Here is a 12741-nt window from a genome sequence, read left to right as displayed (position 1 = left end):
GGTATAATCGCTTAAGCGAATATTTACTAAAGAAAGGGTATGTGAATAATGCAATCTGCCCTTGCGTCTTTATTAAGAAATCTTCGTCAGGATTCGTGATCATTGCTGTTTATGTGGATGACCTGAACATTATTGGAACTCAAAAAGAGATTGATAATGCAAAAACTCATACGAAAGAAGAGTTCGAAATGAAAGATCTCGGAAAGACAAAGTTTTGTCTTGGATTACAAATAGAGCATTTCCGAGATGGAGTATTCATACATCAATCAAATTATACTAAAAGGATATTAAAACGCTTTTGTATGTATAAAGCGACTCCTTTGAGTACTCCAATGGTTAATCGATCTCTCGATACGGAAAAAGATCCGTTTCGACCTTGTGAAGATAACGAAGAAATATTAGGTCCTGAAGTACCTTATATGAGCGTTATTGGTGGACTTATGTATCTTGCAAATTGTACCCGACCGGATATAGCATTTGCTACAAATTTACTGGCAAGATATAGTTCGTCTCCTACGCGCAGACATTGGAATGGAATAAAACATATATTCCGTTATCTTCAAGGAACAATTGACTTGGGATTGTTTTACCCTAGAAACTCCAAACTTGGTTTAGTCGGTTTTGCAGATGCAGGTTATTTATCAGATCCTCATAAAGCTAGATCGCAAACTGGATATGTTTTTACGTTTGGAGGAACTGCAATCTCTTGGCGTTCTCAAAAGCAGACATTAGTCGCCACTTCTTCAAATTATGCAGAAACTATTGCGCTTCATGAAGCATGTAGAGAATGTGTATGGCTCAGATCTATGACTCATCATATACAAGAAGCAAGTGGAATAGCCATTAACAAAGAACCGATAAGATTGTTCGAAGATAATGCTGCATGTGTTGCTCAACTAAAAGAAGGCTATATCAAGAGTGATAGAACGAAACATATTCCTCCAAGATTTTTCTCTTATACTCAAGAGCTCGAGAAGAATCAAGAAGTCGATATCCAGTATGTTCGTTCATGTGAAAATGCGGCGGACCTCTTTACAAAGGCGCTTCCTACTACAGTATTCAGAAAGCATATTCAAAGTATCGGAATGCGTCATTTGCGGGATTTATGAAAAGAACGTTATATCCATCATTCCAGGGGGAGATTACGTTACTGTACTCTTTTTTCCTTGTCATGGTTTTTATCCCATTAGGTTTTTCCATAATAAAGTTTTTAACGAGGCAGTACGTAATACATTAAAGATGATGGATAATTAAGGGGGAGTGTTAAAGAAGAGAGGATAATTATCCTCATCAAATATCACCGCCATTGACCGACTTACCATGTCGGTAACTTCTCTTATTATATTCATAATGTTTGCTATAAATATGTTGTTACCTCTCCTTGTAAACTAGAAGTTACACGAGTGAATAAACTCTCCTTCCTTCTTTCCCTTACATCTCTTTTCTTCTCTCTCAAACAAAATAATATAATATAATATAATATATATACATACACATATATATATATATGAAAAATATATATCCTCACTTATATCATATATAATACATAAAATTCCCTTATTATTTAACAAAACAAACAAACAAAGAACGTATTTATTGACGGGCAATGATTAAAAAAACCAAAATATTTAGTTGATTTATGTTTTTGTTTTGTAAGATAAAAATAATATGTCTATCTGTTGCTTTTTTAATATAAGTAAAGAGTTTTTGAAAATTACATATATGTATACTAAAGGATTATTCTGCGCTTTGCGAAAATGTTTACATAGAAGAATAAATAATATTAAGGTTTTTCAGTACTCAAATTGGTAATAAAATAAACTTGGAATTGCTTCTCTTTTTCTTAAACAAAAATCTTAAGAAAGTAAGGCAATTTGGTCGTGGGTTTATATCATAATAAGAAAATTAAGAAAAAAAGTTGAAAAAGTAGCAACCGTTGATTAGTCTACGTTGTCGTGAAAGACGACTTCAATCTTCAACTGCTCCTCCAACATTCTCTTCCTTCTACCTTCTTTCAGGAAAAAGCAACAGAAACGAAGAAATCATTCTCCTATGAGTTCCGATGGACGGTGGAGATTCAATCTCCGAACAGCATTCACAATCGTTTTCCTCACTTTTCTTCCTCTAAAACTCAACACCCAAGGTACTTTCTTCCATCCTCATCTCTCTTTCTCTCTATACATTCTTTGGCGTGTGTCTTTTTGATTATGAAAATTCATTTCCTGAAGAGATTGCAGAAGTCTTTGATTCTTCTCAAGATCACTTCTTGATCCAATCCGAAGCTTATGTGAACCATCGCAGCCTGGTCGAGACACCTCTTCCAGGGAAAGATCCTGCTTTGAGTGCCTTCCCGCCATCTCCTGATCAACCGACAACTTTCAGAAAACCATCTTCACCACCAGAAACTCAAACACCACCAGGAGGAGATGGAATCCCGAGTCCTCCTCCTAGTAGTGTTGTGCCAACACAAATACCCCTATTCCTGCCTTCGCCTCAGCCTCAGCCTCCACCTCTACCTCAGCCTCAGCATCAGCCTCAGTCTCCTCCTCCAGGAACTAAAAAGAAATCTCTCAATCCTTATATGATCGTAGGCATAGTCGTTGGCGTATTCACACTCTCGGTGGCATTAATCATCTTCTTTCTTGTCCTCAGCCGAAATATTCCAATCAAGCCTTGGACCAGCAGTGGCCAGCTTCAAGATGCTCTTATCACAGGCAAACACTCTCCTCAGTCTTCACACTCTCTCCTTCTTCTCTCTTCATAACTTAAACTCTCTCTTACTCTTATAGTTTTGCATTGAAGCAGATGTTCCGAGGCTGCAGCTATCAGAGCTACAAGCAGCCTGTGAAGATTTCAGTAACATCATTGGCTCTGTCTCAGACGGCACTATATATAAAGGCACTTTGTCCACTGGTGCTGAAGTCGCCGTTCTGTCTGTCGCGGCTAGTTCTCGCGCTGACTGGTCTACCGCCATGGAAAAACAGTTCCTAGAAAAGGTATCGGAACCTCGTTTGCGCTTGTTGAACAGAGAACAGAGATTGGCGTTGCCATTGAAGAATATTTCTGCTCTGTTTCTGCAGGTTCATAACTTCTCAAAAGTGGATCACAAGAACTTTTTGCAGGTGATTGGGTATTGCCATGAAGACGAGCCCTTCAACCGAATGCTTGTTTTCGAATACGCTCCCAATGGATCCCTCTCCGACCATCTGCACTGTGAGGACTCCACCCCCCGCAAGAAATCCTTCTAACATAACTCAATCCAATCTTTTAACTGTTGACCTAATCTTTCATGACAGCTCAACACGCAGAGCACTTGGACTGGCCTACCAGACTCAGAATCGCCATGGGAATAGCCTACTGTCTAGAGCACATGCACAATCTCAACCCACCCATCTTGCACACCAATTTGGACTCCACTTCTGTCTACTTGGCTGAAGACAATGCTGCCAAAGTCTCTGACTTTTCTGTCCTCAACTGCATCTCTCCCTCTAAGGAATGCTCCTCAAGCAAGAACCTTTTAGAAAACTCACTGCTTAATTCCCAGACCAACGTCTTAAACTTTGGCGCTCTTGTGTTCGAAATCATCAGTCGGAAGTTGCCTGACCCGGATTTTTTGTTACTCGAATCCAAGCCCGAAAGAGATCTTGTGGACCCAACTCTGAAAACGTTTCAGGAGGATGTGGTTGAGAGATTGTTGGAGGTGGTTAGGCAGTGTATGAATCCATATTCAGCTCAACGGCCAACAATGAGAGAGGTTGTGGTGAAGTTGAGAGAGATCACCGGAATAACAGCCGACGCAGCAATGCCGAGGCCATCTCCACAGTGGTGGACGGAGCTGGAGATCATAACCACAGAAGGAACCTAAAGAGAAAGGAGCCGTAATTTAGGTGTCCCCTGTAGATACAAATAACACTGAAGTGATGATCACCTTTTTCTTCCTCTGCATTAAAAGACTATATACTGTATATATACGAACAAATGGATTTGCATAGAAACTATTGGTAAGATTAATAATGGCAGTTTCTTTACAGCATTGATGTATAAAAGAAGTAAATAAAAGGTATAAATATCCAAATGAAATGTACAAAGGGGAAAACATGGTTGATACCTTAGAACTAATCTAAGCCAATAATGGTGTTGTCAATAGAAGACGCTTGATCCTTGGATCTGCTGTAGAGATTAAGCGTCTCGGTGTGGTTAGGGTCCAAACAGAGAGCAGCTTCACAGTCTTGAGCGGCCAATGATAGCTTTCCCGTGGCCTCGTGAAATGCTGCTCTGAGATGCAGCGTTTGGAGTTCCGGTCTGAAAGCTATAGCCTTTGACAGCTCTTCCACTGCTTCTGTCTCTCTCTGATCATCCATCAGCACTGCCACACAGACAATCGCTTCTTTAACTACTAGAATTGACAAGAAGTTAATAGGGAGCTAGAGGAGATAGTTACCGGCAGCTCGGTATCTGTAGGGATAGGTTCGCAGAGGGTCAAGTTTTGAGGACATGTCAAGATCCTCTTTAGCTTTTTCACGTTCACAGTACTCAGACCGTTTCTCGTAGGCTGCTGCTTTGCTAAACGCCTTCTCAATCAGCTTTGTCATCTCCTCACATGCTTCTTTACGTTGATTCTTCAGGAAATAAACTCGGGCAAGCCCTTGATGGGCACGAGTGTGTTTGATCTCTAGAGCGCTCTTATATGCAGTTTCAGCTTTATCTAGCTTACCACAATCGATGTAGATGCTGCCAAGATTGTTCAGAGCCTGCAGAGATATAGCAAAAAATATTAATGAGAAACAATGCGATTAAGAGAAATTAAAATGAGAAATATCGAAAGGTCAACCTGTCCTTTGCGTAGCCCATCTGAAGGACACTTGAGGGCTTCCTCTAGAACCTGAACAACACAAGACGTCTCATCCGGATCGAGATTCTTATCAGCTAGAACATATGCTTTGAGGAAAAATGCTTCAAAGGAGCGCTGAATGGAGATTGCTTTCTCAGCTTTAGTAAGAGCTTCGTCCACATAGCCCATGTCGTATAAAAGCCACCCTTGGTAAACCAACCTCTCTGTCTCAGATGCAGCCAAGTTCCATGCCATTCGCAAACACCTCATTGCAGCTCCTTGACAATTTAATCTGTCAAATATCACAACACAGTCTAGCTTTTGTCAATTCCTGAAAAAATCATCAATCACAGTTTTGCCTGAGAAACTGAAAAGAATTTCTTACCTTAAGAGAAGAAGAGATTGTCTAAACCTCAAAAAGTTTTTGCTGGGATCATTCTGAAGCATCTGATGAACAACACCCAACGATCCAACATCATCCACGGCTGACCATCTCTCGTAAAGCCTCACCCAACAATCCGCTTCGCTCTCTACTTCAGTACATTGCCTGGTCAGAGCCTCCACCAAATCATCTCTCATTCTCCCACCAAACACAACATAATTTGGCTCTAAACACAGCACTGCTCTGACATCTCTCAAACAACTCTCACGGTCACCAATGGCTAAAAACAGCCAAGCCCTCAGTTCGAGACATGCTGGAGTAAGCTTAAATTGAATTAATCTATCAACCTCTTCGAAAGCTTCTTTGATCTGCTTCTGTTCGAATTTCATCACGGCTCTGTACTTGTACGGAAAAGTTAGTGTCGGGTCAAGTTCAGTGGCAGTTGCTAGATCTTTGAGTTTCTCAACCCCGATATTGTACAGAGACCTCTCCTGGTACATCCATCCATGTGGCTTGTGGTTAGAGATGAGATAGGTCATGAGCTTGTACGCCGAGTACCTCTGCCCTTGTTTATATTCAGTTCTTGATACCCCAGCCAATGAGTAGACATGCCCTAAGCTTGAAGCTAATCTGAAATGAAACTGAGCTACCTTGTAATCCTTTCTCTCAAACAGAACACATCCCATTTGATGCAAAGACACAGCCTTTTGCCAGTTTGTGCGAGCAAACTCTCGAGTTCTCTCTAGCAAAATCAGCATAGGCTCTGTGGTGAGTTTCTCTTCCATCCCTACTTGGCTGAGGAAGTAGTACAAGAGGAACAAACACTCGGAACCCAGAAAAGCTAATTGTGCTTTTGCTTCAGAACTGCAGAAGAATCTCATCACTTTGGAATTGTGGAGAGACTGGGGAAGCTCTCTCAGAAACACCTGCAAGCAAGCAGATAAGATAAGCTTCGTCCGTTCCTCCAACGCGTACTCTACAAAGGTTAGAGCTTTATCGATGTCAGTGATAGATGAAGCCAAGCGAGACTCACACGCAGACTTCAGATCGTCACAACAGAACTTGCTAGCTAATCTAAGTAGCTCAAAGACGGTTTCAATACGAAACAAATCAACTCTTTTGATCCTGCTGTATATGTTTAACGCCAACATTGCCTCGATTGAGATGCCATTCTCCGTGAAATCTATCTCGGAAGTTCTTGATTCCAGAAAAGAACCATATAACATCGCCTCAAAAGGCCGTGAAAGCGCTGCGATTTGGGACCTGACACACTTAGCCTTCTCAGAACCAACGCAGAAGGAAAAATCGCTAACCTCGTCTAGACCCGAAAACTCATCAGCCCTAGAGATTTTAGTGTCATCACCACCAAACTCTTCCTCACATAGCGTAGAGCATTTACAGTGTTCGTTGACTAGATTCAAATCATAACCATGACTCAAACAAGTCTTTGGACATTCAATAGCAAACCCATTACAATCCATGGAATCAACACCTACGAGTTCGTGCTCTCTCCTCTCGAATCTCAACCAAGCAGACAAAACAACCTTACACGGGACATCAATGGCGTGCCTCCTGGCGTTGAGCAGGCACCTGCGCAAGAGCTTGCCGTCGCCGAGGCTGCGGAGGACAGTGTACTGCTCAAGGTAGAGCATAGACGTCTCTGACTCCGAACTTGACTCGATTCTCCGGTATAGATTGGATAGTGACTCAACCAAGTCGATGGGTTTGAGGTAAGAGTCCAAGGGGGGCTCCAGGAGCTCCGTCGTGGGAAACCCATGAGGGAGAAGCGAACGAGAGATCGATTTGGAACAGGATTTGGGATTCCCTAAGAACTTCATTCGAGGGCTACCATTGTTGCTTGTAGAGGGAGAGTCTTGTGAGTTAAAGGCGTGGATTTGGGTGCTCTTAAATCTCTCAAATAGTTTTAGATTGCGCATTCTGTAATCACATAGGAATTGGAGAAATGGGTTTGGAGAAGAAACAAATCGAGACGATAGGAATAAAGATCGAAATGGATTCAAAGAAGGAAATGAGAGAGTTGAATACACACGCTCTGTCTAGTGTCTACGGTGCCAACACAGTGCAGAGGCAAAAGGAGAGAGAACAAGAAGAAGACGATGAAGTGTGATTGTGAATAAAATTAATTTAAAAAAAGGTCAATAATTTGGGGGAGAAAAAAGGATGCTTCTTTTCAAGAAATGGCGTCGATTCTCAAAAAAGGCTGAGCATTTTCTCTCCCTCCATTCTACATAGCGAAGCCAAAAACCATTTATATGGTTTATATAGTAGTAATGAAAATGGTGGACTCATCTCATCTGTCTTTCTTTCTTTCTTCTTTTTGCGTTTTTTGGGGAACAGTTTGCGAACTTCACTGATTGATTAGTTGGTGGGTTCTAACCAGACCACTTTCGTTACCTTTTCATTGATTTTTCTTTGTTCAAATGTTTTTTTTTCCACAAATTTGAAGATACAGTAACAATAATAATATTCGAATGCTGGAAGCATTTTTTTGCGCAACTTTAGTAAATATAGCTACGACTGTTAATTTTGTGAATATTCGGTTTATTGAAATATGTCATACATATGTAACACATTCTACAACCAGTCAACCACCAATAATACCAAATATATTAAGCAACTCGAGTATCAAAGGATCAATGCATAGTAATCATCGTTGTTCTATATTCTCATGATCAGTGTACATCTAAGTATTTAATAGAATGATTTGATTCCGATCCATTTTTTTGTGAACCACAGATGTCAAATCATCATCATTCTATAATTGACGTAAATATGTTAGAAATGAATCAAATACAAAACAATACTAATAATTAAAGAAAAATAGTTTAAAAATATGGTTGGTTCGTTTAGATGAGATTAAAATAAGGCTATCTGAATATCCAACGCCATGGTTCATGTGATGCCAAAATTGGTTGGTTAACTAGTTATGTGGTCCTTATCGGTTATCTCCTATATTCATTTATCATCAATTCAAAGTAAATTTAATTAGTGTTAACTATATTTAATTAATCAATGGGATAACTCGGTTTTATTGGTAGATTAGTTGTGAATGAAATGTCAAGCAAAGAAGTGGTTCTTTGTCTCTTGAATTGTGTACTTAAATCATTACTACATAACACGATTTACAAAGTAATATAAACTCGTGCAATATCTTTTTTTTTAACTGATGAGTACTCATTTGTTAATATGGATTTCCTCAGTAACGTGTGCGTGTTTGTTTGTATTTACAAAAGAAAACTCGGATATAATTATAAATACTTTTAACTTATTGATACTCTCTCGATATGGATTTGGACCAACAAATCTCATCAAACGATTAAAAACAATAAAACCAAAAAAAAAAAAGTTGAAAGAGGTACAGATGCAGTTCTGATGTTATTCGCCCGCACACCTGGAAAACACATGCCAGTGTACTTTCAAAATATGTATATGAATAGGAAAATAATTGAGGATTGTTTTTTCTTTTGTCAACAGAGAAATAATTGAGGATTAGGTTGGCATTATTTGATACCAAAAAAACTAAAAAAAAAAAAGAAAAACTCAAACATTGAAAGCAATTAAACTAAAACTGGTTGATGCCAACAAATATTGAATTAATAAATCTCAAACATTGAAATCAATTTAAATTAAAATTGGTATGAGCCACATATTACTACTCTATATTTTTAGAATAGTTGTAAAATAGAAATATAACAATTAAACAAGACAAGAAGAGACGTGTGGTCATGTGTCTCGGCAACCCATGTGAGGGGAATCTGAATCACTTTTATATGCTTTTTAAAGCTGCGTATTTTCAGAATAACGTATTGTGTTTTCATAGTTTAAATATTTGTTCCTGGAAAATGATTTGATAGAAAACTATAATAATGAAAGTTTGACTTTCTGACTCTAAAAGTCTTTACTAACCAGCCCGACTTATTTAGCAAACATAAGCCCAAAATGGACCCGTCATTGTGATATCTGCTTTTTTCAACAACAAAAAAACGAAATATTTATCACATAATTTGGGTAGGAGAAGGGTTTATAACGCTGTGGGAGAAGGAAGGTCAAAAATCAAAACCTAAGAAAATTTATATGACTTTGATCAATTGAGTAAATTGTGGATTGTGAATTATTTTGAATTACTCACGACGAATTCCATGTCCAATAAAAATGGATTAAATTAAATACTCCAGATTAAATGTTTTTTCAAATCCATGATCCAAGAACAAAATAAAACTGATTAGGAAAAAAATATCCAGATTTCATCCTTTGAGTTTGAGGAAGAAAATATAAGCAAACCAAACTTTTTGTGCTTTAGCAACCAACAACTAACTAGTACCATTCAGTTCTGGACAGTAAGTAACAAAATGGTGTCAAAAATTTAATACGAATTAAATTATTTGATGAAAGGTTATTCGTTGGGTTGCAGAAAATGGCTACTAGTAAGCTCTCTTCCTTCATTTCATATCCTCTTGTTGACTCTTCTTCGTCTCTCGTCGTGCCTTGCTTCTTCTCTCCGATTCCACGACTCCTGCCTCTTCGAATCGCGACTAGCCTTAGATCAAGCTCCACGATCCCGGCGACTGATTTCCGCAGGTCTCCTCGGAGTCTAACGTCTTCACTCGCCGTGATGTTGCCGGGAAACTCGGTGCTCTCAGATCTCTGCGCGACTGGAATCAGCAGCGTCGTCGCGTTCTCGTGCCTCAGTTTCTGGGGAGAGATTGGCAAGCGCGGCATCTTCGACCAGGTCGAAAAATTCAATTCACATACGTACATTCATACGTAGAATACAGGCGTAGATTTCAGTGAATCTGTATAAACTTTTTTTTTTTATAATTTTGCTCAAATCTGCTATTCCTGGTAGAAGCAGATATAAACTCTGAGTAGTTGCCTTTTGTGCTTTATCGAGAATAATGCCATTAATGGCGTGAAGATTCTGATGTGAATGGATACACATTTGGGTAGAATACATTGATAAGCTTACAGTGAAGAAAAAGGGAAAGTAACACCAAATCTGGTAATTTAGAGGGGAAAAGGTTCTCTACTGCTCAGAAACCGAATTGGGGATGATATTTTTTGAAATCCGTGCGCATAATCACAATATCTTCGTAACTTGAAAATTCTTCCATATTACTGAAATACTATGAACTTCTATAGGTTTGAATTTTAAAATGTTGCACGATTTGTTCACTATACTTTAAAGGGATAATTGATAGGTATGATTATTCTTTACATATAGGACATGGCTTGATTGATTTTCTCTCTATTATGTATACAAATTCTCTTCAGTGACTTGTTAAGAGTAGAGGAAGAATAGTTAGCTTCTTTATTATGCTGGTGGACATTGGAGTGTGAATGTGAAGCAGGAATTGCTGGAATACGATTAGCATTTTTTGCCAGTGATTTGCAAATACTCTATAAAACATTTTTGGTGGGAGAAAAGTTCTATGCTTCGGCTATTGGATTGTGTTTCTCTGACCTTCATGCTATCTAGCAAGACACAAAATTTGTATTGTCTGATTCACGACTGACACCATTTTCATGGCTTTCTGAGTAAGGAATTGGTTTAGCATATGTGATGACTGACTGACTTAAAATCATTGGTGTCTTCTCTTGTTTTTCAGAAACTCATCCGGAAGCTCGTGCATATAAATATTGGGCTAGTTTTTATGCTTTGTTGGCCACTGTTCAGGTAATACCTATTAAAAGGATGGAACTTGACGGAGCAATTTTGTCTCTGCTGCTTCACCGGTTAACCCAAATCACAATTATGTCAGTTCTGGACTCCAAGGAGCGCTTTTCGCTTCTCTTGTACCTGGACTCAATATAATAAGGATGCTGCTCCTGGGGCTTGGAGTCTACAAAGACGAAGGAACGATCAAGTCAATGAGCAGACACGGAGATCGCAGGTAGCTGAACTGGACAAAATACCTGTCACATGCTTAGTATTTGACCTAAAGTTGATCACAATATTTATCCATCTCTTATTTATATTGGTTTCTACTATCAAGATATGGTTCCTCTCTGTAATACCGCTTTTTGTCACTTCACAAAATGTCTATAGTTGCTCTCTGCATCAGGGAGCTACTTAAGGGACCGCTTTATTATGCACTGTCAATCACATCGGCCTGTATCTTCTATTGGAAAACATCCCCAATCGCAATTGCAGTGATATGCAACCTCTGCGCAGGAGATGGTACGTACAGTTAGCTTTGGTTTGATACAATAATACTAGCAACTTTTGTATTGGCAATTTATATACTTTCATGTTTCCTCACATCATGGTAATAGGCATGGCTGACATAGTGGGGAGGCGGCTCGGAACAGAGAAGCTTCCTTACAACAGAAACAAATCAGTAGCTGGTAGCATTGGGATGGCAATCGCCGGGTTCTTAGCATCTGTTGGGTATATGTACTACTTTGCTTCATTTGGTTACATCGAGAATAGTGGGGGAGCTATGATTCTTCGCTTCTTCATCATCTCTATAGCATCGACTATTGTCGAATCACTCCCTATAAGCACCGACATTGACGACAATCTCACAATTTCCTTAACCTCTGCCTTGGTCGGTACTATACTCTTCTAAATAATAGCACCGACTCTCTTTGTCCTGTATCATCAAAATACAGAGTCGAGCTTGATTGCCTCTACGGAGTAAAACTACATTATTAGTTCTGAACTTCTACTTGTATATGTACTTGTTAGTGAAAAATGTCATATTGTTGTTGTTGTCGTTCCTGTCCAAGATATTTATTCTTCAACTGCAATTGCAGTTAGGTACAATGTTGTAATGTAGTGAGAGGTATGATTACCAAGTTACTAACAGACGCTTCTACAATTTGTACTAGAAACTCAATAAAATGCTAGTTAGTTTTGTTGTATGGGACTGTGGCTATTTCGAAATCGATGGTTTGCTTACAACAGGTGAGGGCTTGACTCTTCCGCTCGAGGGATCTTCTTCTGAGAGGTCGGAATGGTGAGTGTAACGGCGTTTCAGACAAGGAAGCAACACGAGGAACAAGAGGAAGACGGCGAAGCTAATCACGAGAACTACCATTAAAATCTCACCATGCATCGCGTAGTGTCTGTCTCTTGTGAAGGGAAGTTGCTCGCCGTCTTCAGGGCTCAAGGCGTCATCCGTCGAAGTTACCATTACAGGTTTATCTCCAATATTCTCAACTCTTTTCTGCTCCATTACAGATTCGTCATCTATCTATGAGTTTTTTTTTTTTTTTTTTTCTCTCTCTCTCTGAAAGATAATATAAATTCAACTTGGGAGGATATTTAATTTTAACGAAAAACTATGTCGCCAGAGAAGAAAAGAGAAGTTTTAAATCTATATCTTTGGAGATAATCTACTAGTTGGATTTTTGCATAAAGGTTGGTGTAGAAAGTGAGCGAGACTGCGACGTTCGTGATTGCGCTACGTATGGGCATGGGAATGATCTCAATGATATGTTAGACGCGACGTCGTTTTCGTCTTTTGAATAAAAATCCTTCTCGGGTGGCTCCCATCACTCTGCT

General features: G+C 39.2%; 4 protein-coding genes across 8 annotated transcripts; 2 read left to right on the top strand and 2 right to left on the bottom strand.

The window, feature by feature from the left end:
* The first annotated feature begins 2012 nt into the window (after positions 1-2012).
* Positions 2013-4011, top strand: LOC18016555 (probable inactive receptor-like protein kinase At3g56050). Of its 4 annotated transcripts, none has more exons than XM_024155954.1 (5): positions 2013-2143; positions 2238-2714; positions 2806-2996; positions 3081-3213; positions 3297-4011. In XM_024155954.1, the coding sequence occupies exons 1-5, from the start codon at positions 2053-2055 to the stop codon at positions 3863-3865; spliced, it is 1461 nt and encodes a 486-aa protein (XP_024011722.1). In that variant the 5' UTR covers positions 2013-2052; the 3' UTR covers positions 3866-4011. The 4 variants fall into 4 exon arrangements, with proteins under 4 accessions (XP_024011722.1, XP_006401069.1, XP_024011721.1 ...); XM_024155953.1 differs by having other exon boundaries at positions 2024-2143; positions 2229-2714; XM_006401006.2 differs by having other exon boundaries at positions 2806-3213.
* LOC18016553 (ETO1-like protein 2) lies at positions 3688-7150 on the bottom strand. Of its 2 annotated transcripts, XM_024155947.1 has the most exons (5): positions 5217-7150; positions 4832-5123; positions 4442-4751; positions 4109-4366; positions 3688-3894 (listed from the first exon to the last, which is right to left on the bottom strand). In XM_024155947.1, the coding sequence occupies exons 1-4, from the start codon at positions 7148-7150 to the stop codon at positions 4116-4118; spliced, it is 2787 nt and encodes a 928-aa protein (XP_024011715.1). In that variant the 3' UTR covers positions 3688-3894; positions 4109-4115. The 2 variants fall into 2 exon arrangements, with proteins under 2 accessions (XP_024011715.1, XP_006401070.1); XM_006401007.2 differs by lacking the exon at positions 3688-3894 and having other exon boundaries at positions 4021-4366.
* Positions 7151-9481: 2331 nt separating this feature from the next.
* Positions 9482-11944, top strand: LOC18016551 (farnesol kinase, chloroplastic). Its single transcript, XM_006401004.2, has 6 exons — positions 9482-9571; positions 9646-9963; positions 10841-10908; positions 10994-11125; positions 11297-11412; positions 11508-11944. The coding sequence occupies exons 2-6, from the start codon at positions 9649-9651 to the stop codon at positions 11801-11803; spliced, it is 927 nt and encodes a 308-aa protein (XP_006401067.1). The 5' UTR covers positions 9482-9571; positions 9646-9648; the 3' UTR covers positions 11804-11944.
* Positions 11932-12501, bottom strand: LOC18016552. Its single transcript, XM_006401005.2, has one exon. It carries the CDS (start codon positions 12410-12412, stop codon positions 12110-12112), a length of 303 nt encoding a protein of 100 aa, XP_006401068.2. The 5' UTR covers positions 12413-12501; the 3' UTR covers positions 11932-12109.
* Positions 12502-12741: the final 240 nt, after the last annotated feature.

This window comes from Eutrema salsugineum, unplaced genomic scaffold (genome assembly GCF_000478725.1).
Source record: "Eutrema salsugineum unplaced genomic scaffold, Eutsalg1_0 scaffold_2, whole genome shotgun sequence".
Lineage (NCBI taxonomy): Eukaryota > Viridiplantae > Streptophyta > Magnoliopsida > Brassicales > Brassicaceae > Eutrema > Eutrema salsugineum.
Note: the sequence above shows the minus strand (reverse complement) of the source record. Positions and strands in the feature narration are given on the sequence as shown.

Excerpts from the sequence above, each read along its gene's own strand:
- LOC18016555 (XM_024155951.1), top strand. The coding sequence starts at position 2,053 with ATGAGTTCCGATGGACGGTGGAGATTCAATCTCCGAACAGCATTCACA. Across the intron at positions 2,144-2,228 it reads TCTAAAACTCAACACCCAAG|AGATTGCAGAAGTCTTTGAT; the intron begins GTACTTTCTTCC and ends CATTTCCTGAAG. Across the intron at positions 2,715-2,805 it reads TCAAGATGCTCTTATCACAG|ATGTTCCGAGGCTGCAGCTA; the intron begins GCAAACACTCTC and ends GCATTGAAGCAG.
- LOC18016553 (XM_024155947.1), bottom strand. The coding sequence starts at position 7,150 with ATGCGCAATCTAAAACTATTTGAGAGATTTAAGAGCACCCAAATCCAC. Across the intron at positions 5,124-5,216 it reads CAATCTCTTCTTCTCTTAAG|ATTAAATTGTCAAGGAGCTG; the intron begins GTAAGAAATTCT and ends GATATTTGACAG. Across the intron at positions 4,752-4,831 it reads ATGGGCTACGCAAAGGACAG|GCTCTGAACAATCTTGGCAG; the intron begins GTTGACCTTTCG and ends ATATCTCTGCAG.
- LOC18016551 (XM_006401004.2), top strand. The coding sequence starts at position 9,649 with ATGGCTACTAGTAAGCTCTCTTCCTTCATTTCATATCCTCTTGTTGAC. Across the intron at positions 9,964-10,840 it reads AGCGCGGCATCTTCGACCAG|AAACTCATCCGGAAGCTCGT; the intron begins GTCGAAAAATTC and ends CTTGTTTTTCAG. Across the intron at positions 11,413-11,507 it reads CAACCTCTGCGCAGGAGATG|GCATGGCTGACATAGTGGGG; the intron begins GTACGTACAGTT and ends TCATGGTAATAG.
- LOC18016552 (XM_006401005.2), bottom strand. The coding sequence starts at position 12,412 with ATGGAGCAGAAAAGAGTTGAGAATATTGGAGATAAACCTGTAATGGTA.